This window comes from Neofelis nebulosa, chromosome 18 (assembly GCF_028018385.1).
Source record: "Neofelis nebulosa isolate mNeoNeb1 chromosome 18, mNeoNeb1.pri, whole genome shotgun sequence".
Classification (NCBI taxonomy): domain Eukaryota; kingdom Metazoa; phylum Chordata; class Mammalia; order Carnivora; family Felidae; genus Neofelis; species Neofelis nebulosa.
Window position 1 is genome coordinate 28738424 of NC_080799.1, and position 27983 is coordinate 28766406.

At 43.0% G+C, this 27983-nt stretch overlaps 1 protein-coding gene across 24 annotated transcripts in view; it reads left to right on the top strand.

The window, feature by feature from the left end:
• Positions 1-22701, top strand: part of DCUN1D3 (defective in cullin neddylation 1 domain containing 3) — a 39031-nt gene extending 16330 nt beyond the window's left edge. For 14 of the 24 annotated variants that reach the window (XM_058711609.1, XM_058711604.1, XM_058711599.1 and 11 more), the window contains 3 exons: positions 7126-7256; positions 15069-15604; positions 17394-22701. In XM_058711609.1, coding sequence (XP_058567592.1) covers positions 15174-15604; positions 17394-17877 — 915 coding nt within the window. In that variant the 5' untranslated portion in view covers positions 7126-7256; positions 15069-15173 and the 3' untranslated portion in view covers positions 17878-22701. Of the gene's footprint in view, positions 1-7125; positions 7257-10152; positions 10466-10496; positions 13215-15068; positions 15605-17393 lie in introns of those variants that run through there. The other 10 variants (XM_058711617.1, XM_058711619.1, XM_058711610.1 and 7 more) reach the window with 3 other exon arrangements.
• Positions 22702-27983: the final 5282 nt, after the last annotated feature.

The following is a 27983-nucleotide window of genomic DNA, read 5'->3' on the forward strand; positions in this document are numbered from 1 at the left end:
TAATAATATCCTTTATCTTCTGTGCACGTGTTATTTTTGGCTATCTGCTTTGGTGTCATGAATGTTTATGTTCAATAGGAGTAAAGGATACATAATGCATTCAAGCTTTGAATGCATAATAGAAATAACAAATTGTCTATTATAGGGGCACCTGGATGACACAGTCGGTTGAGCGTCTGACTTCCACTCAGGTCATGATCAAATGGTTCGTGGGTTTGAGCCCTGCGTCGGGCTCTGTGCTGACATCATAGAGCCTGGAGCCTGCTTCGAATTCTGTGTCTCCGTCTCTCTCTCTCTCTCTCTCTCTCTCTCTCTCTCTCTCTCTCTCTCTCTGCTCCTCCTACCACTCATGCTCTGCCTCTCTCTCTCTCCTTCAAAAATGAATAAAAAAAATAAAAAATAAAAAAAAAACCCAAATTGTCTACTATAATAAAATGTCAGCATAGGCAGTTCCTATAAAAATTCAGTCCGGAGAACTTACTGGAGGAGAAACCAACAAAATACTTTTCCTTTCTGGATTTAAAAAAACTTTTGGCCTGCAAGAAACAAGTATCAAATTTGTTTATAAGATTGTTAGGTTGATTTCTCTTGCAGTGAGTAGTTGGTGTCAGCCAACTGATGAGCAGTGAGAAATGTGCTGTGCCTTTCTCAGGGCAGTGGTGGATAATGACTTTCATTTTGATAAGCCAGTTGGTGATACTGAGGAGTAGTGCCCTGGGTGAATAGGAGTTAATCCTGGCTGCCTGGCAGAAGTGGATTTGTTATATAATTTATGGCACCCAGAAGCCCTTTGGGGAGGTCTTTATTGTCTTATTATCAAGACAGTATCCATCTAGGCCTGAAGATTAATTCTTGTTGCTCCCATCTAGTTCCACCAGAGTGGTTCTCATAACTGAAAGGGTAGCAGTTTGCTGTGAAATGCCTGCACTTGGCTTTTGCTTTGACACAAAGGTGTGTTAATCAAGAATGGCTATTAGAAATCCAGAAATGTTTCAGTTAGTGATTTATTAATAGTGTAGAGGACTTTTTTTCTTGTTAAACTGATTTAACTTTTGAAAAATGAGTCATATTCAGGGTTTCAAACATTTCCTCTTTGACTAGCCTCACAAAAGGTGTATGAACATTTCTGTCTTGTAAATTGCTGCTGCCGTTCATTTGTGTCTGTTTTGCCATTGCTGAAACAAATGCAGGAGTGTCCGTTTGGTTTTCCATCATCTGACACAAGTGGACCTCTTTAACTCTTATTACCGGTGTCCACTGTTCAACAAACCTGTACTATTTTTTGTGACTCACTGAGAAGTCATGTGGTGGTGTGATCCCCGTCCTTAGCTACCAGCACTTAAACTTGTAATTTTCAATGTATTGTGTTAAAACAGATTTCTAATTCTGGCTATTTTTCTTTTCAATTTTAGACCTAAAATTGGAAGCTCTATTTTTATAAAACACTCTCCTAGAAAAGTCACTGGTGTTGCTACCCAAATATCATAACTGGGCCCGGGGGCGGAGAGAGCAAAAGCTAGCTGTTTCACATGGTTAAGCAGAATGTGTGGGCCTGCCTGCCAGCCAGCGGAGGTGGAATCTGCCCTTTGCTTTCTTGGCAAATGCATCTAGCTTTGAAGGCCCTTCGTTCTTGGCCTTTCTTTTCTTGCTGTCATCTAAAACATAGTCCATTGTCCCCTGTGGTTCTAACGAGATGCAGGACCTTGATGGTCCATATCTCTTACTATCTTTGATGAGGTATGCTCTTTAACCCTCAGAGTTAAAAGCCACTGTGTCATCAAGCGACTTTTAGTAAATACAACAGTGGAATAGCAGTATAAAATGGCTGTGTGTTCTTCATGTTCAATATGCAGTATTCAAGAAAACTGCTGGGTTTTGCTCTTGCATCTCCAAACACCTTAAATGTGTGATGCTGTAGTTTACTGAGGTAGAGAAGATGTAGTTCAGACCAGCACCAGAAGGCTTTTTACTGGAGTTCACCTGACTGGCAAACCCTTGGAGCTTCCTAGAGTGCCACATGGCAGTGGCTTGAATGAACTCTTTGGACTTTCTCCCTTGCTAAAAGGAGAGGCCGGAGTGATATCGATATCCATCATTAATGAGAATTTTTTCCAAGGGGCTGGGGTGCAGGTTAAAGAGAGGCTCGACAGGATGAACATGTTCTATTTCAACTTTAACTTTGGCTCTTGTTGGGTTTGAGGTGAAAATTAGCTTGTGGCATGTGGAGAGTGGTATATGCTGGCTGAGAAGCTGTGTTTTACATTATCTGGGAAATGATGAGGTAGGGAATAAGGGGACAGTTCCTACTCTCTCTTCTCTCTGAAGGTAGTGAAGTACTGGGAGGAGAGGAGTCCAGGAGAAGTTAGACCTTAGGAAGCAGTTCTGGAGAAGTGAAATTAAATTCTCCATACTTACGGCTTAACCCCCTTTTAGTATTTGGTAACATCGTAGAATTGGTATAAATGGCTACCAGTTGTTGAGTTCTAACTTGTGCTAGGGACAGTGCTAAGTATGTTGGACTCCTCATTTATTCAATCATGAGTTAATACACTTAATGTACATAGACTAGTGAGTGCCTTGTATAGAAGTGTTCAGTAGATCTCAGTGACTATTATTCACTCAACAGATATTTATCAAACTGTTGCTTATGTGACACAACTTAGGTGCACAGGACAAAGAGGTGAATAAGATAAAATCCCTGCTCCTGTGGCATTTGCCTTCTAGTAGTGGGAGCAGACAACAGGTAAGTTAACAAGAATTTCAGAGAGTGGAATGTGCTGGGAAGAAATAAAATAGTGTGTCAGATTGGATGGAGATGGAATTTGAGGTTGGTTGAACAGTAAAGGCATCTCAGCATTAGAACTGAGTCCCACCTGATGCGAAGGAGCCATTTATTCTTCACGGTGACCCTTTGATTTTCCTAGTTTTTAGGTGAGAAAACCGAGGCACGGGTGATTAAGTATGTGCTGGGGCGCAGACAGAGCTGAACTGTACAGACTCAGTCATCTGTGTGCAGAGCATGTCCTGCCTTTCTCCGAAGGCATGAGACTGTACTGGGGCAGCTGTAGGAGCTACACTATCTGCAAGTGGGTTTTCTGGATGGACAGAATCAATGTGGTTGCAGTGTAGATTAAAATCCTGATGCATTTTGGAAAAGTTCCATGTATTTTCATAGACCTCAGTCATTGGATGCAAGCTTTGTGTGTATTTGTATGTATCTACAGATTATTCTGGGTCCAAAGCTGTCCTATCAGATTTTCAAAGATACTGATGACCAAAAGAGCTTATGGTACTGCTGCTTTATTTTAGGATTTCCTCATAATCGGTTTTATGAAAATAGGGCCTAGCTGTTAGGGCAGAGTTTTGATAGCTTTGCAGTGACCATTTGGTGGCAGCAATTTTGGCAGGTCAATATGGGCGGGAAGTGGGCAAGAACTGGGCTGGAATCATCAGATGTGTCTTTTACCAAGTCTCTAATACTGTGATCCCAGCCATCAGGGTATAGGGGTCTATTTTGATTTAATTATCTGCTTATCTTTACACGTGTTAATGAATACTTTGGCTTCATGCCATGTGAGTACGTATCTGTGAAATAAGTAACTGGGGGGGAAAAAAAGCCCAAACCTTGGGGCCTCAAGTTTCAACCTGCAGGGAATGGATTTCCAATAAAGACACACAAAAACGAGCATTTACTGTCACAGTTTTTAAAACCTGAATTCTTTCTTGCTTTCTGTCTTGCTGTCTTTCAAGAGGGAGAGAGAGTGGGTGCACGTGTGAATGAGCGGGGGAGGGGCAGAGAGAGGGAGAGAGATAATTTTTTTTTAATGTTTATTTATTATTGAGAGAGGCAGAGCGGGAGTGGCAGAGGGGCAGAGAGAGAGGGGGACACAGAATCCGAAGCAGGCTCCAGGCCCTGAGCTGTTAGCACAGAGCCCGACATGGGGCTTGAACTCAAGAATTGTGAGATCATGACCTGAGCCGAAGTCAGATGCCAACTGACTGAGCCACCCAGGCACCCTGAATCTTTTTTTTTTTTTTTTAAGTTTATTTTATCCATTAAGAGAATCCCAAGCAGGCTCCATACTATCAGCGCAGAGCCCCATGTGGGGCTCAAACTCACTAACTGTGAGATCAAGACCTGAGCTGAAATCAGGAGTTGGACGCTTAACTGAATGAGCCACCCAGGTGCCCCTGGAGAGAGAATCTTCAACAGGCTCCAGTCTAGCGTGGAGCCCAACATGGGGCTCGATCTCAAAAAACCGGAATACTTTCTAAATAGGCTCTTCAGTGCTTGAAACCAAAGAGAAATGGTTTCAGCAATAGTAACTGAAACCAAGAGGGCAGTCAAATTCTGGTCAGATCTGGTCTTTCAGTTTCATAGAATGTGGTTTAGATGAGATACCTATTTCAGCTGGAAGATTGATCATGTTGTTACTATACAGAGGAAGACTTCCAGGAGCTCTTGCTTTACAGCTTTTCACGTGGTGTCTGCGTGCTGGGAGGAGGTTCCTCCTTGGGAACATGAAGATGACAGAAAGTGTACACAACAGAATAAAGCAGCTGTTAAGTGCTCTGTGGCCTGTCTGCTTGAAGGAGGCCAAAGGTGATAAAAATTGCAGTTGGAAAGGTTCTTTTGCTCATTAGTAACATCAGCTTTTAAATGGCATCCTAGTGGCCCACCCACTTGTAATAGAATTTTACAGTTTGCTTGAGTTTGGGATTATTGGTCCTGGTGTTCAGCTAATGGATTCCTTTGATGTATTGGGTTGAAATTGTGGCCTAGTAAATTGGTTCTGGATGATGAATCAGAGAGCCTAGGCATCAGACCTTCTTTCTTTGGAGTGACATAGCAGTGTGTTGGTAGGGACTCTTTCTGTTGTGACAGTAAACCTGATACCCGGTTTATGCAAAAGAATTTATTGGCTTACATAACTGGAGTTCAGGCTTTGATCTGACTTTAGGTAGTACAGTTGGATTCTGGGTACAGATTATGCCTTGAAAACTCATTTTATCCTTGTCTCTTGGCAGTGATTTTATTCTTGAGTCTTATATACATTTAAGTTGAGACCCATTTGATAAGAAGGGACCATTTAATCTTCACAGTGACTCTTTGATAGGCATTATTATTTTCTCTGGTGGCTCTTTCAAGATGACTACAGCAGCTCCAACTTCCCATACTTGCAGTGCTAAGATTCACTGTCTGCTTAGGTCTCTTGCATAACCTTAACCCAGTCAGTTGAAGCCAAGGGCATGTGAGGCTCTGGTGGGCCTGAGTCACATAGTCCATTATGAACCCCACCCAACTCTTGGGTGAACTCTTAGCCCCTGAACTATGTGGCCAAGAGTTCAAGAGAAGGCTCTTCTAGTGAAAACTAGGTAATCACCTGATGCAGAGCCTAGGTACTGGGGAAGCAGACAAGTGGGTGTCAATTTAGATAGAATTAAAAGGTGTCCTTACAAGTAATCTTTTTCTGCCCCCCACTCCGCATCATTTAACAACACTGTCTTGAAATCCTTGAAGCCAGAATCCTTGGATTTGTCAGCCTTTTTGATGTGATTTACAGTAAAGCAAGTGATCTTTCTTTACCTGTTTCCATTCTCCTTTGGTGGTTTGATATTTCCCCTTCAATATAATGTCTTAATGTGCTTTTGGTAAGGATTTTTCAAAAGAGGTTGAATTAGTTGACAAATATCACAAGATAATGTTGGGAGAAATACACACTCCCAGTACATTGCCATTATACAAGTTGATATTCTTTGGAATTCAGATTGGAATTGTATATGTGTGTGTGTGTTTGCAAATCCTTTGATCTGTTGGTTCCACTTACAGGAATTTATTCTCAGGAAATAATTATAAATGTGCTGAGTTTTAACTGCCTGTTCTGTTTATTATCACAGTATTATTTATAATAGTGAAGTATTGGAAGCAAGCTAAATGTCCAACAATGAGACATAAATCAGCCTATTATGGTACCTCCATTCAGGGAAGACTTATCTGAATATTAAATATGTTTTAACAGAGAATCTCAATCTTTTTTTAAAAAAATTTTAATGTTTATTTATTTTTGAGAGAGAGAGAGAGAGAGACAGAGCACAAGTGGGGAGGGGCAGAGAGAGAGGGAAACACAGAAAATGAAGCAGGCTCCAGGCTCTGAATTGTCAGTACAGAGCCTGACATGGGACTCAAACCCATGAACTGTGAGATCATGACCTGAGCCGAAGTTGGACGCTTATCTGACTGGGCCACCCAGGTGCCCCTCTCAACCTTTTTTTTTTGCACACCCTCTGCAGTACAGCACCGAATTTTTGACAGAATGAATAGTAGGCTATAAATAGTCTCTGGGTTACATAACGTAACTAGTGTGTTAGTGGTGATACCAGTACTACCATTGAATTGCTGCTCTTTAAAAGCGTTGGATGAGAGCACAAGATTTATATGAAAAAATGTTCAACGGAAACGATTACAAAATAGAATGTACGGTATGACCCCACATTTGTTTGAAAGTCCATGTGCATAATATGGACATGTATGTATTTTACTTGTGCCATCCATATGTGCTCATGTAAAAGACTGAAAAGACATACTCAGATATTAATTGTAAGTAGTGGGATACTAGGGGACTTCTTTTTTTTTTTTTTTTTTTATCTTTATGCTTCTATTTTCTAAACTTTACAGACTAACTATGTAATATTTTTGAATTTGGCAGCAGGATAGAAAGCCTTAGTGGCCTCACTTCTCTGACCAGTTTACTGATGTGGTTGAAAACAGATATTCTTTTATTATACAGCTCTTCTCTCCTTCTGCTTCTTCCCGTCTGCTGTGCATTAGCAGTCAGCTTCCATCATGGGCCTCTAGGAAAAAAACTGATAAATGTGGCCTTAATGGATTTGGATTTTTTTTTTTTTTAAAGAATTAGCAGACATTTAAGAGATTGATTAGTTACCACATGATGAACCTGAGGCATTCTTAGAGGAAATGTGGCTCTAGAAACCACATCTATACATTTGTGGTACTTCTGGTGCCCCTTTAGACGTTTGGATGCAGTCATTTATCATCTTTATATTGGGTTCCTTCCTCATCTTTTGACTCATTTCAGTTTCCTTTCTTGCCTTTCTTTTACTTAGGGGCAAAAAACAAAGCTGATCTCTAGTTAACTAATTTTCAATTTGTGACTACTGAATTCCTCAGAAGGAGACTGAAAAGTGCACAGGTGATGTGGTAATTGGGTGTTTGAGGACTAATCAACCACAATCAGGTAAGCCTCTAGGGTGGCTGGTATCCATATGCTAACTGGAAGCCGGGAATTAGTGCCTAATCACTGGTTTACCTTCAGCAGGGCCTAATGAGGCTGCTGCGTCCTAAGAAAGAAAACAAGCAGCGTAGAGCCAGAGATGAAGAGTGCAAACAGGCATGCCATTTTTATTACAGTGCCACAGAGCACAGATCCAACACAGCCCTCAGGTCTTAAACCAGGAAGGAAATTGAAAAAGTTTGTACAGAAACAGAGTAGTCAACCTAGAAATCTGGTGCCCCTTAATGATGCCTGCTTTGCACATAAGTGGGTAGTCTGTCCTGATCAATAGTGACAGCAAAAAGATTCCAAGTGTGGGTCAGTGAAATGATATGGCCCTTTTTTGGTTATTTTGAGTCATATGGGATTAAACATGTAGCTCATTACTGGAGCTCAGAGACCAAAAATGCTTCATTATTTGGTATTTGGAAACTTTATAGTACATGCGTGTGTTGGCTTGGTTGCATTTGGCAAGTGGTATTTGTTCTAGCCAGCCCATACTGGCCTCAGTCCTCTGGCCTTAGTTGGATATATATTCGTACTCTAGTATATTTGAAGTATGCAAGGTAAGGAACAGTAATAACACTTTAAAAAGAAAAGAAAATTACTCTGTGGAAAGCTGGCTGGTCTTAGTCATGTGACCTAAGATTATTTTATAGAAATATAACCAGTTGGTTTATTATTTTTTTTAAGTCCCCTCCCCTCCCCCAACGCCTTCTTTAAGCCCTTTTCTTTTCATTTGCGCTTTTGAGATTTGTTGATGTAGAAAGTCATGTGTTCCTATCCAACCCTAACTGGAAGTGCTGTCTTAGCTTGCTGCTGTAGTACATTTTAGGACAAAAAGTCTTTTAAAAGCATGAAAATAGCAGCAGACTGGTCTCGTTTGCTTTGGCAGAGGGAACAGCTTTCCCTCCCAAGTAGCTCTGGGTAAGACCTAATCTCCAAAGGTGATCTTGTAAGGCCCAAGTTCCAAGTGACAGCAGGCGACTCTGCATTTAAAGTACTCCTTCACTGTTAACCTCCTTGTTATTTTTGCAAGTTTACTTTCTAGGAAGTAGTTTACAAATGGCCACCACCCATTTCCTATCTTTTTCTCAGGTCATTCAGCATCTGTAGCTGCCAGGTGGGATCAAGAGGCTCTTGTGGGCTTCCTTTGAGACTCCCAAGGGGGGGGATGGTTTCTGCACATGTAGCGCATTAGCCCCTGGCAGTTGGAGAAAAGCTGTCTGAGGAAATCATGTTCTCTGGCCCTTGGGTGTCTGGCATATATAGTAAGACATAAAAACATGCACCCACTTGGCTCCACAGACTGATGAAAGTTGGAAAGGGGTTTCTCATTGTCACTATATAGAAATACCAGCATTTGTCGGTGGTTTCTTGCTTCTGAATAGACACTAGATGGGAACAGAATGGGATGGTTAAATCAGACTGGTCCCTTCTCTCCAGGAAGTCTCAAAGTAGATTGCAAGTGCCTTGTTGACACTGATTTTTGGTGCCAGCATTTGCCTCCTGTGTTTTATCTCCTCATTTCACAAGGTTGTTCCTTGGGTGACAGGCTCCCCATTAGCAGCCAACGCAGCATTCCTCTGAGTGAGCCTTCCTGACCCAACCAGCTGCAGCAATGAGCCAGCTCGCTCTGGTCTGTTTTCCATATGCCAGGGCCTATTGCTGACCCTGAAGAGATCAAACTAAGATGACTATAGAGAGGCAGACCTGCAAAAATAGTATAATCTTTCACCCCTTATTCAGACTGGAGTAGTCCCCGCTTTCTCTCTCCTCCTTTACGACTTCTTGTCTTATTTTCTCTTGGGTCTGATAGGCTTGGGCAAGAGAGAACTGTTTACTAAGCAGTCTTGCAAATTTTGATCGTTAGCCTCTTTGCATGCCAAAAAGTAAAGGTGGTCCCAGAACATTAAACTTGGAAGGACTAGTCTAAACTCCTCATTTTAATGTTGGGATCACACAGACTCAGCGAGGTTAAGTGACTTGTTCAATGTCTCACACTGCTTAGAGATACCAGACCAGAACCAAGGCTTCCTGGGAGTTTACTCTGTATCTCTGGTACACTTAGGTGTTGCTAATGTACCTACCATCTCCATGGGAGAAAGGTGTGTCTTTGGGACACGTCATAGCAGAGAATAGTAGTGAGGCCAGTGATGAAGAATGGAGAGTGTAGAAGTCAGACTGCCTGGATTTGAATCCCTTTTCCTTTGTAGACTGGCTCTGGGACTGGAGGCCAAATCCCTTAAACTCTTGAGTTCTCTTCTCTGTAAAAAGAACTATAGTATCTTCCTCATATGGTTTGTAGTGGGTTAAATGTGACAGTTAATGTGAATCCCCTCAGTACATATGTGTAATTTAAAAGATACCACTATTACTAAATGTTTTACATCTCCTTTCCACATGGACCAACCAGATTGACCCTTTGACTGTTGACTCTTTCCTTTCCATGTGGTGTTTCTAGTCATTTAAAGACCAAACAAGACCCGCTTCTCTGAAACTTTCCCACAGGGTGAACTTTGGAGTCTGACAGGCTGGTTTTATTTCCTAGTTCCCCTGCTTAGTAGTTAAGAAACCTCAGTTTGCTCATCTGTAAAAACTCTGACAAGCTCTAGGTGTCTGTGAGGTCAAAGGCGGATGATACATAGGAAGCGTGCAGCCCTGTGCACATAACACACATCACTTCCCCTTAGTCAGCCCTCCACCTTTCTTTCCGTAACACTAGTTCACACACCTCTCTCCTTTTCCTGTCTCCAGTCACCCTGTGTCCTTGTGTGGTTTAGCCCGTCATGGTCATTATCTTCCATAACAGGTAGATAGTAAACCTGAGAAGACCCAGGGACTTACCTGATCTCACTTCACGAAACTGCCTACAGGATAGATCAGCTCCTGATCCCTCTTTGGAGCCAGAGCATCCACAGGGACCACAGCCTCTGGGATCGCCCCTGGCCAGCAGTGCCAGCTCCAGGCATGGGGCCAGGCAGGCAGCCAAGTCCATCCCTATGAACAGCAGCCAGGGCTGGTACTGTGGAGGGGGGAGGGGAGACTAGGGCTGATGTGCAGAGAGGGAGGGTGACAGAATCATTTGGAGCCGAGATTGAAGGAGAAAAGCTGGAGGCTGATTGTGGTCCAGCATAAACTGAGCTGAGAGATAACTGGCATCAATCTTTCAGGTAAACCCCCAAATTATAATTGTGCTAGAAGTAGGTTTCTGGTGTGCGTGTATGTGTGTTTGTTTTTTCTTCATTTTTCTTCCTGCCTTTGCTTTCTCCGTGCCCCTCCTCGTCCCTGGCTCTGTTCAACTCATTAATGCCTCTTAGCTAAAGCAGGAGAGCAGAATCCCTGCAAGAACAGGTTGCTGCTGTGGGTACCTGGGGAGTCCTGCTTACCTGAGCTGCCCCCACGCCCATAAGAGCTGCACTGGCCACTGAAAGGAGCACTGTTCTAGGAGCAGGGAGGCTTGATTCTGTCACTGTCTTTGCAATAACAGCAGCAGTTACGATAAAGGTTAACATGTACTGAATACTTTGTGTGGGCAGAACATCTGTGGATTATCTCATTTACTCTAACTTGGGGTACAGCTGCCCCATTTTAAAGTTAATGCTGACAGTCACAGTTGGTGCCATCACTGTAATTCACATCCAGGTTTGTCTGCTCCAAGAGCTCATCCTCTTCGTTACTCTGCTCCTGTTTTTCCCTTCCTGGAGTAGCTCCTTGACCTTGGTATGCCTCCATTTCTTTTCCTATGAAATGGGGATAATCATTTCACAGAGCTACATTTATAGCTATTGTAATATCCTACTAAATACACAGTGGTGCTTTGTTGCTGATCAAATTTGCCTCTGAGGGTGCCCAGATTGTGCTGAGGCTGCCTACTTCAGAGGTGGCTGGGATGACCAGCTGGAAAGGCAGTTCCATTAAATTAGTATAAATAAATAGTAAGCCAGAAATCCTGTCTTTTTTAAATCTACAGATCTGGGACTAAGTAGAAAGGGGAAGAAATCTGGAACTGGCTGGAAGCTTGCCCCAGGTTAGGGTCGGGGGTAACCATTGGATTCGTGGTGTCCATAGAGCACAGCAGATACCTAGCTTGATTTTATTCAGCGTCAATCACAAGGCAGTCTTATCCTGTGGAGAACTCAACCCTCCAGGTGTTTCTGGGCAGTGGTACATTTGAGCAGGGTCAGTGCTGTGGTTTAAGAGAATTTTTTTTTTTAAGTTTATTTATTTATTTTGAGAGAGCAAGAGAACACGAGCGGGAGAGGGCCAGAGAAGGGAGAGAGAGAATCCCAAGCAGGCTCGTCACTGTCAGCACAGAGCCCACTGCAGGTCTCATACTCCTGAACTGTGAGATCATGACCTGAGTCGAAATCAAGAGTTGCTGTTAAACCTGACCGACTGAGCCACACATGTGCCTCTCAAGAGACTATTCTTGAGCAAGACCCAAACATGTGACTCGAGGCAGGGGTAGGCATCCTGGCTGGATCTGGAAAAGCTGAAGCCTGGCACCCATTGTTCTGATGGGACAAGCTGCGGTTTTCATCAGGTAACCAGATATTACTTTGCTGTTAATAATAATGACTGATAGCTGTCCTATCATTTCTTTCTGGGGAGTGGGGCACTGTGTGGCAGGTACTCTTTATCTGTATTACCTGACTGAATCCTTAACAACAGCTCTGTGAGGCAGATACTATTCTGCCGGTTGAGGAAATAAAGATTTCAATCAGGATCAGCAGTAATAACTGGCAGAGTTGGCCTTTGATTTCAAACCTGGAGCTTTGAACCATGTCGATGGACTGAAACATCACTGCTTTAGGGCATCTCTGGTGAGGCTGAGCCCAAGGAATCTTGACTGCCTGGATCACAGTGGCAGGGCTCACTGGGAGAGGGCAGTGGGTAGGACACCCTTCTTGAGCACTGGGCAGGGACAGTTTGTCATTCTCTTTCCAGTGGCTGATGGTAGAACTTACTCTTCTGAGATCAGTGTGGTGACTTCAGAGCTCAGGACCCATCCATTGGTGGGCTTTCCCTGGGTGCTCTCATGTAGGTGGACTCAGCCGCCCAGCCTAGTGGTAAAGGCTACGTTTCTCGAGCCAGACATACTAGGTCCTCTTTATGTGATGTTGAATGATTTACCTTGTGCCTCAGTGTCCCCATCTTTCAGTGGGGTTGTGGTGAGCATATACGAGTTTTAATGTCCATAAAGTGCTTAGTGTAGTGCCAGGCATGCTATCAAGTGTTCAATAATTGACAGCTGCTATTATTAGCTATTAGCCAACAGCTAGCAAGTCCAGGGAGACTTATGACTTTAAAACATCTGAAGTGCTGCCAGCCTGGGACATAGGGCTTGTGAGACTCAGCCTCGAGAAAGCTCTGAGAGCATAAGTGTTTTCCCAAGGAAAGAGGTAGATACAAAAGAAGGGGGACCATTGAAAAATCGGGGCTGGACTCCCCATCAGATCTGAAAACATTGTGCTCTTGCGTGAGGTCATCAGTTGCCTCTACACTCCTGTGGAATGGGGGCATCTCACAGAAGGGGACCAGAATGGAAGAAAGAGATCTGACCTTCTGGCACTTGCTGATGGATCATCTGTTTACATTGATTTTCCCCTCCTTATCTGCTGGGCATGTTAAAAGCCTTCAGGTTCTGCTGTGTCAGGTCATCAAAGATGCTCTTATGTGGAGGGCCGTTTGGGTAAATGGGATTAGGGCCTCTTTGGGAGGCCCATCTGTTCTGTCCTTACCTGAAGGCCTAGGCGCCAGGATTTGGAGGAAGCTGGTACAAGGAAGCATCTGTCCCGTGGGGGTGGGGATGAGGGTGAGTGGCCTGGGGTAGGTGGGTCAGACAGAGGCCAGGAAATCCTCTTACTCTGCCAGGTACCCGGGCCTCCCTCTGCAGCAGGAGCTGAGCAGCAAACCCTGGTGAGTCAGCATGCCTGGGAATTAGAGCTGCCAGTCTGTGAGCATGTGGGGTTTGTATGAGTTTGGGCCTTTTGTTTCTTTTAGCACTGTAGTCTTTAGAAACACCAATCTGGAAACCAGACCCTCCACATGGTATAGTCCTGCTTGTTTTGAGATAATTCGGCTCCAACAGTTGCTTTCCTTGCATGCTGGTCTTCCAAGAATTAACCCCTTGCCTTTTAAAATTTTAAATAGCTTGTTCTTATGGCTTATTTGCTGTACTATTAAGGCACAGAAAGACTTAAGGAAACTTAATTGGATCTTTCCCCACACCAAAACCCTTCAGCCTTTCGGTGTTTTTTTTTGAAGCCTAAGTGGAACTGCAAGTCTTTTGAGGGCACGTATGGGCACGTCTTTCTGTCAGTTTATTCTCTTTGAGGGTGGAGAATAGGACACACCCTGATACAGTTGAGTCTCTGATAACTATAAGAGTGATCCTGGTGGTCATTTTAAACTTGTACATCCAGAATTTACCTGTAGAATTCCTTATGAAGATAGCCCCAAATGTATCTAGGCACTATTTGGAGGAGAGGAAAGTTCTTTAGGTAAAGTTTAAGCTCCAACCTTCCATGAAAAGCACCCTTCTGCCCCACTGCCTGTCTCCTAAGAGCTTTGAATTTGGATCATAAAGGTCCATGAACGCTTCCTAGAGTGGAGCAGGCATGGGACTGACATGGATTTTGGTCCACTTTGCCTACTCTACTTCTGGCTCCTGGTCTGAAGTTCTGTTAACATTGTAACTTTGGTGGCCGCAATTACTATGGCAGGTGGTAGTATTTTACAGATACTAAGTTGTGGCTGGATCTTCTTGTGGACTAGTTAAGACACAGTTTGCAGAGAAATCACCTCACCCCTGGCCAGGAAATTTCTAACAATTTTTTAAAAACACACAAAACACACTTTTAAATAACGTAAGTAATAAACCACCATGAGGAGTTTGTATCAGCGCACACTCTTGTTTTTTAGCTAGCAATTACCCTACTATTTAGAGGTTATATTGAGGTAAATCAGCATGTCTTTTAAGGTGGAGACCTCCTCTTGGAGGACTGAGCTTGCAGGTCTTCTAGGACCTTCCATTTTAGTGTGGACTTGGCTTGCACTCTACATACAGCCTTGAGGAGGACCTGAGTGGGGAGAGAGAGAAACTGAAAGACCAGGAACCTTGGCATGGAGTACAGGCTTGATGTTTGGCTCCTGTGGGTGGGCAGAGGAAGGGTGGAGAAAGGGCATTTCACTTACTGTGTGAGAGAGTCCCAGAGAGGAATTTGAAGAGATCAGAGACAGATTTTACTTAGCTATTTGGCTAGGACACTGTAGTCTTGACTCCACAAATCCTTTACCTCATCTTCAGGCCATTATGAAACTCTTAAATGTGGCTACCCTTTCTCCCTACTCATCCTACTTAAAAAGAAAATCTGAGGATTTTGACATTAGAAACTAGGAGATGAACTTTTTATTTGCACCTTCTGGCTTAATCCAGGACCAAACAACTTTCTTATGTGATGGCAAGTTGGCAAGACAGATTTCCTCTGGAATATTTCTGGCAAAACTGCAGTCTTCCCTGATGTGTTCTGCACATGAATCAACCTCTTTGTAACCTATGTTACCTTAAGAATTTTAGGAATTTTCCTTATTGATTCTCCATATGTGCCCAGCCCTGCATTTCCAGTGTGAAGGTACAGAGCTTATGGGGAGGTGGTGATGAACTCTGGGTCTCTCATGGTTGGCTCAATGAAAGAGAGTGGGGCCCCGGGGCGCAGTCCCTGTACTCCTGTCTCCTTATCCAGTGGTAACTGTTCTCTGATTTTCTTCTAGGTTGGCTAGCTCCTCTGGCTGATGGCATGTTGAGGCACATGGGCCAGTGGCAGCGAGGGCATCTGATCCAGAGGGGGCCACTCTAGAGGCCAGGCCACCAGCACCATGGGCCAGTGCGTCACCAAGTGCAAGAATCCCTCATCAACCCTGGGCAGCAAGAATGGAGACCGTGACCCCAGCAGCAAGTCACACAGCAGGCGGAGTGCAGGCCACCGCGAGGAACAGCCACCAGCCTGTGGCAAGCCAGGTGGGGATATCCTTGTCAATGGGACCAAGAAGGCAGAGGCCGTCACCGAACCCTGCCAGCTGCCAACGTCCTCTGGAGATGCTGGGAGGGAGCCCAAGTCCAATGCCGAGGAGTCTTCCCTGCAGAGGTTGGAAGAACTGTTCAGGCGTTATAAGGACGAGCGGGAGGATGCAATTTTGGAGGAAGGCATGGAGCGCTTTTGCAATGACTTATGTGTTGACCCCACGGAATTTCGAGTGCTGCTCTTGGCTTGGAAGTTCCAGGCTGCTACCATGTGCAAATTCACCAGGTTAGTCACAAATCCTTAATGTCACCAGGTGAGCAGAGGAGGGAGAATGTACTACTGGGCAGTGGTGCCCAGCTGGGGTAGAACTGGGTTGGCTTCTTAGGGTTTTGGGTAAGTCTGTCTTTTTCTGACCAATTTCTCTAAAGCAATTCAGCCTCTGAATAACCGGCACCGACCATCTTTGCCTAAAGTTAAGCGAGGAATAACCCACGTGGAGCTCTGCTGCCCAGCCCCACTGCTGCCCCAGACGTTTATCTCTTCTTTCACTCCTTCACTTGTTGTTTCCCTCACTTCCTCACTCACTCGATACTTACCATGCACCTCTCCTGTGCCAGGCGCTGTGAGTGCCAGTTTGGGGAGCACCTTTGGTGTCTGCCTCTGTCACTGCGTGAAGCCAGTTGCCCCTTCTAGCTTTGCATACATGTCCCTTAGCCAGCATGCGCACCAAAAAGGACAGCGGGCCCCCGTGACCAAGCAGTAGTTGTGCACATCTCCATGGTCATGCATCCCTGTAGAGGTTGTTTGTGGGGACGGAGGGGCAGGGTCACCTCAAGGTGTGGTTTCCAGAGCACTGGGTTATAAATAAGAATTGACTTTGAGACCCCCCCCACCTCCACCTCCCAGTTTCTAGCCCCTGGGTAGATTACCCGACAGACTTTAGATGCCTTATATTTTTAGCTGATACAGCAATCTCTGAGAAGATGATTAGTTAGAAACCTTGTTGGAACCTAAAAATGCTACATAGATATTAAAAATACATACTCAGTTTTTGTGGGTTTTTTTTTTTAATGTTTATTTTTGAGAGAGAGAGCGTGCATGAGCAGGGGAGGGGCGCGTGCGTGCGCGCGCACACACACACACACACACACACACACACACACACACACACAGAATCCAAAGCAGGCACTAGGCTCTGAGCTGTCAGCCCAGAGCCCGACATGGGACTCCAACCCATGAACCATGAGATCATGACCTGACATGATCAGGTCATTGGACACTTAACCGACTGAGCCACCCAGGCACCCCCACAGTTTTTTTTTTGTTTTTTTTTTTTACATTTATTTTATTTTTGATAGAAAAAGACAGCACAAGTTGGGGAGGGGCAGAGATAGAAGGAGACACAGAATCCAAAGCAGGCTCCAGGCTCCAAGCTGCCAGAACAGAGCCCAACGTGGGGCTCGAACTCACAAACCACAAGATCATGACCTGAGCTGAAGTCGGACGCTTAACCAACTGAGCCACCCAGGCGCCCCAGTTTTCATTTTTTAATAACAGAACTTTGGCCTCTGGTGGCAGAGTTACCTAGGTTTATCCAGAATCTTTGACTCCAAAAATCTCCCTTGGCAGTCACCAAAAATATTCGGAAAACAAACAACCCATGGAGAATCAAAAGGAAAGCAGGAAGACTTCCCGTCTGGGAGGGGAGTCTGCAGCTTAATTACTACTGCCAAATGGGAAATAGGGCATTGAGCAGGAGCCTTGAGTTTCATCTTTGGAAAGATGAGTAAGTGAATGAATGAGCCACTATTAGCTGTCTACCATGTGCTAGGCACTGTTAGATGCAGTTGACACGTATTAACTTGTTTAGTCCTTACCAAACCCCTAGAAGTTACGTGGTAATCTCACCATTTGACAGATGAAGAAATAGGACTAATTTAATTAGTGGAGGAGCTGGAATTCAAATCCAGGCCATCCAGACTCAAAGCCATGCTCTTAATTACTATGCTATATTGCCTCTCAGCAGATGATAGTGTTTACAATTATTAATTGTGCCCCTTCCTTCCTGTTGCAGGAAGGAGTTTTTTGATGGCTGCAAAGCAATAAGTGCAGACAGCATTGATGGGATCTGTGCACGGTTCCCTAGCCTCTTAACAGAAGCCAAACAAGAGGATAAATTCAAGGATCTCTACCGGTTTACATTTCAGTTTGGCCTGGACTCTGAAGAAGGGCAGCGGTCACTGCATCGGGAAATAGCCATTGCCCTGTGGAAACTAGTCTTTACCCAGAACAATCCTCCAGTATTGGACCAATGGCTAAACTTCCTAACGGAGAACCCCTCGGGGATCAAGGGCATCTCCCGGGACACTTGGAACATGTTCCTTAACTTCACTCAGGTGATTGGCCCAGACCTCAGCAACTACAGTGAAGATGAGGCCTGGCCAAGTCTCTTCGATACCTTTGTGGAGTGGGAAATGGAGCGAAGGAAAAGAGAAGGGGAAGGGAGAGGTGCACTCAGCTCAGGGCCCGAGGGCTTGTGTCCCGAGGAGCAGACTTAGTGGCTCTATCCCAGGAGCAGCGGCAGCAGCCGCAGCAAGGATCTGCCTGCTGCTCTGTAGCCAACTGAGGGATTGGACCTTTCTGGAAATTACTGAAGATCCAGATATTTTCTACTTTACACCTTTCTCTGCCTTGTATCTGAAAGGGCTCTAAAATGCTGTATCATGTTTTAGGCACTTTCTTCACTTTTTGGTTATTTTGGTTATTTCTTTTTTTTGGGGGGGTTCCCCCAAAATATTTGAACCTGGCTACATGTTGTGTATCTTTTTTTTGAAGCCTTCAGATAGAATAAGCCTGCCATTTCTTGCACAAATTAGATTATTATTTTTTTTTTTTTGTGGGGGAGGGCATAGAGCAGGGAGGGGGGAATGGGATGGTTAGGTTGAATTAACATTACAAGATGATACAGTGCCAGATCTCAGTTTTGCATATTCTGTTTTTCAGGGCAGGTCTGTACTGTGTGTAGTGCTGTTTACATGGTTGGATTTAGGTTATAATAATTATTTTAAAAGATTTACACAGAATTGAATAGCAGTGTTAACTGTTAACCATATTGCATTAATTCCCAGGCGATTTAAAGCTCTTGGAGAGCCAAGGCCAGCCAAGAGCATTTGTAGTCTGGTGACAACCCCCTTTTAAGCTATTTTATCCGAACCCCTTTTTTCCACTTCTTGCTCATTCCTTCTTTGACCTATTTCATTTCACGTTGCATTTATCCATCAACATGCTGCACCTGTCAGTCAAGTGAGCAGTTTTTTTATACCACATTGTACTGAGAACCACTTAAGCATTGAATGCAGAGAAAGCAGTGCTACCTCAGTTTTGCTGGAAGTAGACTTTGATAGTTTTCTTTCTTTTTTTTTTTTTTTTTTGATGAATATTCTGTATTTTCATGTTGTAGGTGAAAATACTTTTTTTTTTTTTTTCATTTGCCTTGGAGCCAAAGTTTCTGTTCCTGGTGGTCGGAAAACTGTGCCTGCCGGCCAACTGACTTGAAGGAAAACTGTGGTATGGAGCTCTGCTTGAATTTTTTTTATTTTTTTTATTTTTTTTAATTTTTTTTGATTATCATCAGCTTACTTGTCTGGCAAGTGCAGAAGCCTGGGACTGGCCTGAACTCTGCCAAACAAATATAGAAGTGTATTTAATAGTTAAACTTGTGCCCTTTCCCTTCTTGCTGCACCCATGTTGTCACTTAATCCCCAGGAGTTATTTATTACCTTCTTTGTTAATGTCAAGCTCATTTGGGGTAATGTGATAACTGTTTAGGTTTACATGACCCTCCTCTCTTTTTCCCTACCCCCAAATATGTATATATACATATATAAGATATGTATATATTTTACCTATATAAAATATATATATATACACATATATGTATCTATATTCCTTTATTTCTTTGCCTGCTAAAACTGGCCATAAAAGAGGGAGCTGCCTTCAATATATAAAGCATAAGAAGAGTGCCAGGGAATGTCATAAATGGAGGCTTTTGAATCTGAATTTGGACCATTTTCACTAAAGAGAAGATGAATTTTCTCAGCCCTTTCCTCATACGAGGGCGGGCCAGTTCCCCAGACTCCTCCACGTGCTTGCTCCATAAGGTCTGCTTTGGCCATACTGCCACACGGGAGCTGACTCTGGTCCTACCAGTTTCAGTAGAGGGTCCTCTTGTTATTTTTCCTTTTAAAAAAACAGCCTCAAAAAACTGTACTGGAAGGGTGGGTGGCAGGAACTTGTATAGTTCAGCTTCCAACACTTTGGAATAGATTGAAAAGGGAATCTTTTGAATAAACACTTTTAAAATATTTATACTCTTGAGGTAATGAGAGTTTGTCTATTAAACATTTGGAGTTTTCTTCCCTAACTACTCCCATCTGCCTCCCAGGTATGTTTCTCAGCCTGGGCAGAATTTGCTTATTTTGAGTTCCTTTATTAGTAGCCTATGGCTCCAGGCTCCCATCTTTCCAAAGAGGATTATTTAAAGAGTTTCTGCGGTCGATGTTTTCTAAGATTGATAATGACCTAGGGAATGTACTTGGGGGGTTGATTTTTTTTTTTTTTTTTTAAAGCCCCTAAACCTTACAGTTGCTTCTTCTAGAGGACTAGAAAGGAAACTTTCAAATCAGCCACAGCAAGTTAGCAGTACTGCTGGAAAGCTGAAGAGGGTCTCAGGCCAGATGTCTGGCTTTTGTTCTAGCCTAAGACACAAGTTCCTTGAATAAAGAGAGTTTCTAGGGGCCCATTGGGTTTTGTGGGCTCAACTGTAGTCAGGGTGCCCAGACTGAGGTCTTAAAGGGGGAATGCCTTTTATCCAGCCAGTCTGCGACCTCTAGTTTTTCCTGATTCTGGACTGGGTCAGGGTTGAAAAGGGAGAAAGGCAGGCTGCTTCTCCTAGTCCGGTAAGGCTCTCTTCTTAGATGACAAGGGTATATGGAGAGAAGTGCACAAAAGAGGGAGGCACTGAGGATCCTGAGGACTCTGGAGAAACTGGATTCCTTTCCCAGCCTACAAGGTAGCATTCCATGCATGAGGTGTACTAGACTGGGTGGATTTTGTAAATTAACTATTCAGCCTCCCCACCCCCCAGAAAAGGGCCAGTAAAGAAATTATTTTTGGTTATATTTTTAATGATGTATTTGTTACAGAAATGCAAATGAGAAACCAGAAAAGGGAGCCGTTAGGGAAGGACTTAAAGGGTCCTTCAAGGTTTGACTTCATGATGCAAGGAATTCCAAGCTTCCACAGTAGCTCTGCGCCAATACTTGACTACAGGAAAAGCAGTTTTGCAGAGGGATCGAAGATGGGTGTGTATGTAGGATTTGTAGTCATTTCTGGGAAGTGAAAGGTCTCTGGTCCTTTTAACCTAGAAACAGGTTTTCTGTTTAATGGGTGAGCAGTAATTGTGTGGAAGAGGCCAAATGCGTGCCCCTCAGGTAAGCCAGTGCACTCTTCACTTTAACAATGTAACACCAGGGTGGTGTGAAGAGGGGCAGGATATGGATGCAATTTTGAAAATAGGCAAATATCTGAGGGTAACTACAATACATTGAATACGTATTGGGAAATTCTTGGTTTTCAGCAAATGGCTGAGTTTGTGGTTAGTGATTAGAAAGCTGTATGAGATGAAGTGTTGCTTCATTGAAATGCTCTTCCCCCATCCCTGCCATATTTGAATGTATCATTAACCCCACCTATTGTAATGACTTTGCTGTGCTTCAGCTGGTTGCCTCAACAGTGTTTCCTCATCTGTGCCAGATGTGCTCACATCTGTGAGATGTGAGATAGGTCCCAGACACCATGTCTACCCTTCCAATAAGAAGTATTAGAGCTGGGTAAAGATCCCAATTTCAACCAAGCCCACAGGCCCAAAGAAATCCAACTGAAAACGTACAGGGCAGTGTTTTTGACATTAAAACTTTCCTAAGGAAGGCACAAACTAGCCTTCTTAGAAAGGAAGAAGGGATTAAGCCACAAAGTATTTAATCAGTCTTTGAAACAGTCTTGATTTCCCAGAGGCTGATGCCAAATTCAGCCCTCATTGCTGGAGCCTGTAGGATGTGGGACTCCATAGTTCGTGTGATGGCCTCAAATACTATACACTATGCCAAATTGCATTAAATAGTGGGAAATTACTGGGATAAGGACTTGGGTCTAAAAGTTGAAGAACCAAAATATCTGTATTTAAGACTTTGGTTTGCCACATTTAAAGTGAAGTATTGAGTGTAGTGAAGCCCAGAAGTAGACCCAATTATGCAATTATAAGGGCTGGAGAGAAGATGCTGCTAGGTTTGTTTTGTTTTAACTGCCTGCTTTCGCCTTTTTCTTGTGTCTCTAATGTTTGATTAGTGATGACTTGAACATCTTGGCAACTGACAAAGGTCTTCAGTGGTGGACTCTAGCAGTATCTTGTTTAGAAAGGACTATTAAAAGTTAGTATACAGTATGTTGAGACTCACTTGAGGACATTCACATTGATCCTCAACTTACTCCATAATCTGTTTTTTGAATCTTATAGGGTGGTTTCCACTCACCCCTTTCAGAATTTATTCCTATAAGCTGTAATTATAGCATATATCCAGTTTAATCTGGACTGGGGGCCGTGTTAAGGTGAGGATCTGCAGATGTTTTTTCTTACTGAAAGACAGACGTGAGCACTGGTTGCAGACGCCAAGATGATTTATATAGCTTTGAGTAACCGTCAGGTACTGCGGCATCACATCCTCCCTATTCCTCTTGGAAACTAAGCCTGCTTTCATAGATACCTTTTTCCACCATGCACCTTCCCTTCTTTCAATATAATCTTGGATAATGCCAAAGGAAGCCATTCAACAGAAGCACACCTCCCCACCGGCCCTGCCATTTATTCTGGGGGAAGTATCTTCCCTCTGACTCTGGTCCCCAGCCCCGAATCTGTAATAAACTCCTCTTACCTGTTGCACTAATGAATATAATTCTAGGTTTCAAAGGGGGAATTTGAAGCAATAGGCAAATGGGGCTTGGATGAATTGGTCCTACAGATACCCTGCCTTAACCCACTGAGGTGATGAGTCCACTACTCATGTGACCCTCCACCTTTGTGGATTCCTCTTGGTTTGTGACCAGTCTGTCTGTTTCTTGAGGTTGTACAAACTTGTTGACAAAGGTCAATACTTTTGTTTGTATTCTCTGCACTGTTGCACTCTCCAAATGGCCCCTTGAATATTTTTAACTTGTTACACACGTTTTGGTCTTTGTCTACATTTTTCTTTTGATGTTTTTGTTTTTTTATTTGAAAGGTTACCTGCTGTTGGATTTAATAAATTTGTTTACTTGACTGTTGACAATTGTGAGAGAGAAAAAAACAAAACAAAACCAGTGACTTAATTCTGGGGCAAGATTTACCCACCAGGAGCCTCTTCCAGCGTGATATTGGATAGCAGTTTCTATGCTTTGGAAAATAATCCAGATGGTACAGGATCCTCAGACTTCAAACATGGATGTTGACTTCCCACTCACAAACTTAAAGGCCTTTGGGTCATAATACTTGTAGGCAAAAGGCAAATGAGTCCTCAGAGGGCCACTACTTAAATAGTCTTACCAGAACAACTGATTTGGATTCCTATGAGGAACAAAAAGTGAATGTGAGCACTGTGCTAATGGATGGCTCCTACATCAGGCTGGCAGTGATTAAGGCAAAGGAGACCAGCTGAAACTGTCAAGTGCCACTGCTGTGTGTGACCTTTGGCAAGTTAGTGAAATTCTGAGTTTCCTTATACTCATCTGTAAACTCAAGAGACTATTTCCATCAGAGTGTTAGGATTTAAGAGTCTTTATAAAAAGCACCTAAATCACGTAAGTTTAAGGTTTCCAAAAGGATGTCAGGTGAGTAATGGCAAGGAATCCAGAGAAGAGGAGATGGGGGGGTTGGCATGATCACACATGACCTTTCACAAGTCACTACCCCTCCTGGGGGCTTAACGTCCCTCTGTGCCAAATTGGGGGGTGGGGGGGATGGGAGTGCTTAGACTAACATGATCCCTGATGGCTCTCTTTGGCTCATACATCCTAGAAGTCTGATTATGGTAGACCAGTTATGACCCTTAGCTTCCTTTCATTGTATTTTCTGTCTTGTTATTGTTTGTATTCAGGAAAGCTATTGGCCAGCCATCTTACTTCTTTGATGGAGGCCCTAATGACCTTCCTAAAGATTTCCAGCCTCATGTTGGTATCTCCTAAAAATAAGTAAGTACAGTGGTGGGACTAGATGTGCTTTTGTTTTTCCTTTCAGTTGGAAAGGATTTGGGAGTCATGGCTACATCCTCTAGCGAGGGACAGGGTTATAGAGTTCCTCAATGAACTGGAATTTTTTTTTTTCTTCTCTTACCCTTATTACCAAGGTTAGCATCAGATGGAGGCTGGAAGGAAACCTAGGGGAGGAGTGGTGACTTTTTTCCCCTCGCTTAAAGTGCATCTCTAAAACATGTACTTATTCCCCAATTGGCTCTTGGGCTTGTGTCTGCTGTGCTTTGGCCTTTCTGAGGTATTGAGCCCAGCCAGGGCCTTAACAAACAGAGGTCTGGAGAATTACACAGTGAAAGATACTGATTTGGGTGCTTATATAGAGCCTGGAGCTATTCAAAGTGTTGTTATGGTGCTATACAGCTGTATAGATAATATAGGGCTAAAATCCAATTTATTTTTTGATGAGGGGCAAGCAACTTCACACCAGAGATGAGATTAACTCTGCATATAGAATGGACAGTTCGTAGCAAGAGAGATACAACAGAAGGTAGTGCTAAGGGTCCAGAGACATACAGAAGAATCACCCTAGCACTGGCCTCTTCTCTCTCTTCTCAAATCCAGTTGCCAAAAGCACATGGTTGGGTTGCCTCTAGAAGTCCTCTCTTAGCTCTGGGTTTTGATCTAGGCTCAAAAGGGTTATTAGTCTGCCTGGAAAGGAAAGGTAAGGGAGCTAGCCCAACTTCTCCCATTTCCTTTCCTTTGCTATGACTTCTCAGGAGGCCCTGTCTTTTGAAAGCCATAAGGCTCTTATCTGGGCTTAATATTCTTCCTATGTAATGTTCCAACCTTGATTCTCTTGCCTTAGGGGTGCTGAAAAAGTCCTAGTGAAATACGGCAGCAGTGCAGTCAACAACAAAGCATCTGACTGTAGTGTTGTATAATTCATGCTGATGGGGACTCTCCATGGCCCTGTGTTTATCTGGGGTGGTGCTGCTGAAATTGCTAGTATGTTAAAATATAGAGCTACAAAATGGTAAGGCACCTTTTGTAAGAAAAGACAGAAGAAAACAGTGACACAGGCTCTTGCATACATGGCCTTACATAGTAAAGGACACATCCTCCGTGATTGGGTAAGTAGAGATAGGTAAATGGGTAAAAATATAAATATTTGGGGAAAAGTTGTCACATGCCAAAATAAATTACAGGAAGAATAAAAGTGTAAAAATTAAATTATTTAAAAAATATATATACACACACACTTGTCAGTGGCTATTAATCTCTGAATCAAGAAGACTTTCTAAATACAAGAGCAAATAGAACAAATCATAAAAGACTTCTTTTTTTTTTTTAATTTTTTTTTCAACGTTTTTTTTTAATTTATTTTTGGGACAGAGAGAGACAGAGCATGAACGGGGGAGGGGCAGAGAGAGAGGGAGACACAGAATCGGAAACAGGCTCCAGGCTCCGAGCCATCAGCCGAGAGCCCGACGCGGGGCTTGAACTCACGGACCGCGAGATCATGACCTGGCTGAAGTCGGACGCTTAACCGACTGCGCCATCCAGGCGCCCCCATAAAAGACTTCTAAAACTATCTTAAAAAAGTAGAAATATTTTTACAATAATAAACCAATGGGACACTGTACTTAATCTATAGGGAGACCTTAAAGAAAAACAACTGGCCAAAAAGCTTCTGAAAAAAATAGATGTGAATCTACAGGATATTCAAATAAATAGAAATTAAAGCTGTACTGAAAAGTTTTTTTTTTAATTTTTATTTTAACCTATCAAACTGGCAAGATTTGAAACAAATCCATGTTAGTAAACACAAGGTAAAAGCTTATATGGAATTAAAAAAAAAAAAACCTTAAGTGTCCATACTCTTTATAATTTCACTTCTAGGAATGTTTCCTCAAGAAATATTATCTGTCAAAGATGTTGTGCAAGGATATAATTGGTAGCATCAGTTGGGAACAACTTCAGTGTCAACAATAGGGGGCAGTTTTAAAAATTATGGCACATATCAACATGTTGGAATATTATGCAGCTGTTAAAATCTCTGCTTTTAAATAATGGAAAAAGTATGCTAGACTAAAATAGGGGCATTTGTGGACTCTAAGTGGTAGGAACAGATGTGACTAACTTTTCTGGATTTTCCAAGTTGCCATTAATTGGTCCTCTTTATAATAGGGAAGAGGTTTTTTACAAAAAGGGGGACAAAAGGAAATTGCACATGGCTAAGTGTCCTGAATAATTCTACTATGGGTGAGGAGGTTAGAAATTTGGGAGTAATATGTTCAAAGCCTAAACCAAGAGTTCTGTAAAAACTCTTGGGAGTTGCTTTTTTCCCCCACAAACGAGAAGCTGCTTCTCCAGCAGCTGCCTTGGCAGCTCTGCATTGGCTGCCTAGAAGGGTGTGGGAGGAAAAATGCACAAATGCACTTATGAATGGAATGTGTGTTTTGCAAGAGGCCAAGTTGGCAGCTTTGGCTTCCAAAAGGTGGGAGCATCAGCTGAAAGAACAGAGTGTGCAGACTTGAGGCCTCAGAGACCTTATGGTCTAGGCCCAACTCTGCCGAGTTCTGGAGTTGGGGGCCCACTGGGAAACCTCCCATCCAGGAGAAGGAAATGATCTTGGCTATTCCTAGGAGCAAAGGCAGTGCTCTTGGCACATGGAGCCTAATCTGTGATCCCACACTTGGAAAATGTTTCTCAGTAACATGTCATTTATTGAAGACTTAATGTGGGTTTTCCCTAATTTAATCCTCATAACAACCTTATTATGTTAGGTACTAATGTCCCCATTTAAAGGTGAGGTAACTGAGGCTCAGAGAGGGAAAGTCATATATAGCCCACTATTCTGTCATTTTCCACAAGCTGGATCTTTGAATTTTCACAATAATCCTTAAAAAGATATGGCCTCATTTTATAAGCTGAGGAACTCTACTCAGATGAGATTAAGTGGCTTGCCCAGAAGCAGAGGTCTGTCCATATCCAAAGGCAGACACTTAATTTGTCTCAGGACTGGAGTCTCAAAAAGTAAACAGCAGTTAAGCTCCTATAGCTTTGGAGCTCAGCTGGAGGTGGAGAAAGAATCCAGAAGCATTGTCAACTTCAAGATGGTCTCAGGGCCTCACAGTACACCTGGAGAGTTTTCCTCTTTACAAGGGAGCTTTAAGTGTTGTGTCTCCATCCTAAATCAAAGCTCTTAAGTTCTGGCTCCTGGTTCCCAACTTTTACAGAGGGCCAGCTCTTAACAGAAGTTAAAGGATTAAACACTGCCTTATATGCCCAACCTTGAGAGGTAATTTAAATATTGTTGTTGTAAAATATATGGTGATTTAAAACCAAACACAGAAAAGCAATTGGTAAAACCTAATCTTCCAATCTCACTAGTAAGAGAAAAACACTGTTCACATTTGGCATACAGTCTTCCAGGTTTTGTTCCAAACTTAGGCATGTCTTGGTGTACCTTTTTCTACAAACTACACACACTATTCAGTAACCCTCTATATTTCCTACAACATATATTGGGAATACATAATCACATCTTCACAAAAATCCCATAAGGTAGGTATGTACCATTACTGTCCCAAACACAGAAATGTTATTCAAGTTCATACAATATGTAGGAAAGCTAGGATTCAGAGTCAGTCTGTATCCAGAGGTCCACTTCCACTTAATAGCTACCAAGAATTCCACTGTGCTCACTCTGTGATATCTGCTCCGTACGTGTTTATGTAAAACTATCCTATTATGATAGGATATTCCTACAGAAGTGGAATTGCTGGGTCCCCATCTATGAAACAATTTATAAGGGTTTTGGTGTGATACTTACTGTATACTGGATTAGTTCATCTTTTCTAGAGGGCAGCTAAGTATCTCTGTTTTGGAGTTGTGTGTGCCTGTACCCATGTCCTTTCCAACACAGAATGTTAATATTTTAGGAGGTGATAAAAAAGAGCAGTAGCTTTTACTGAAATTGAAGCTTCCAGTTCTAAGGGGAAGATCTGGTGTGATGGGGCCACCTATTGGTGAAGGGTGACACTGCAGTCTCACTGAAGGGAAGGAAGCATTCCTAAAAATGGAATTGGAAGGGTGTTTCCAGTGTTGGTAAAAAGCTTAATTAGTCTTCCTCTCCTGTGTTGGGGGGGGGGGGTGGTCTGCCAGATTTTCAGTTTAGTCTCTTTTCCCTTCAGTTTTTTAACAGCTGTCAATGAGAAAAGTGTGCCTTAGAGAAATTTGCTTCATGGATACTATAACCTTGACAACCTGCATTAAGGGCTGAATTTTCTCCATACTGAAGTCCCTTTTCCTGGTTTCCTTACCTATATATTACCATTTAATAGGAGTGCTACCTACGATGAGCATGTACTACAATTTCCAC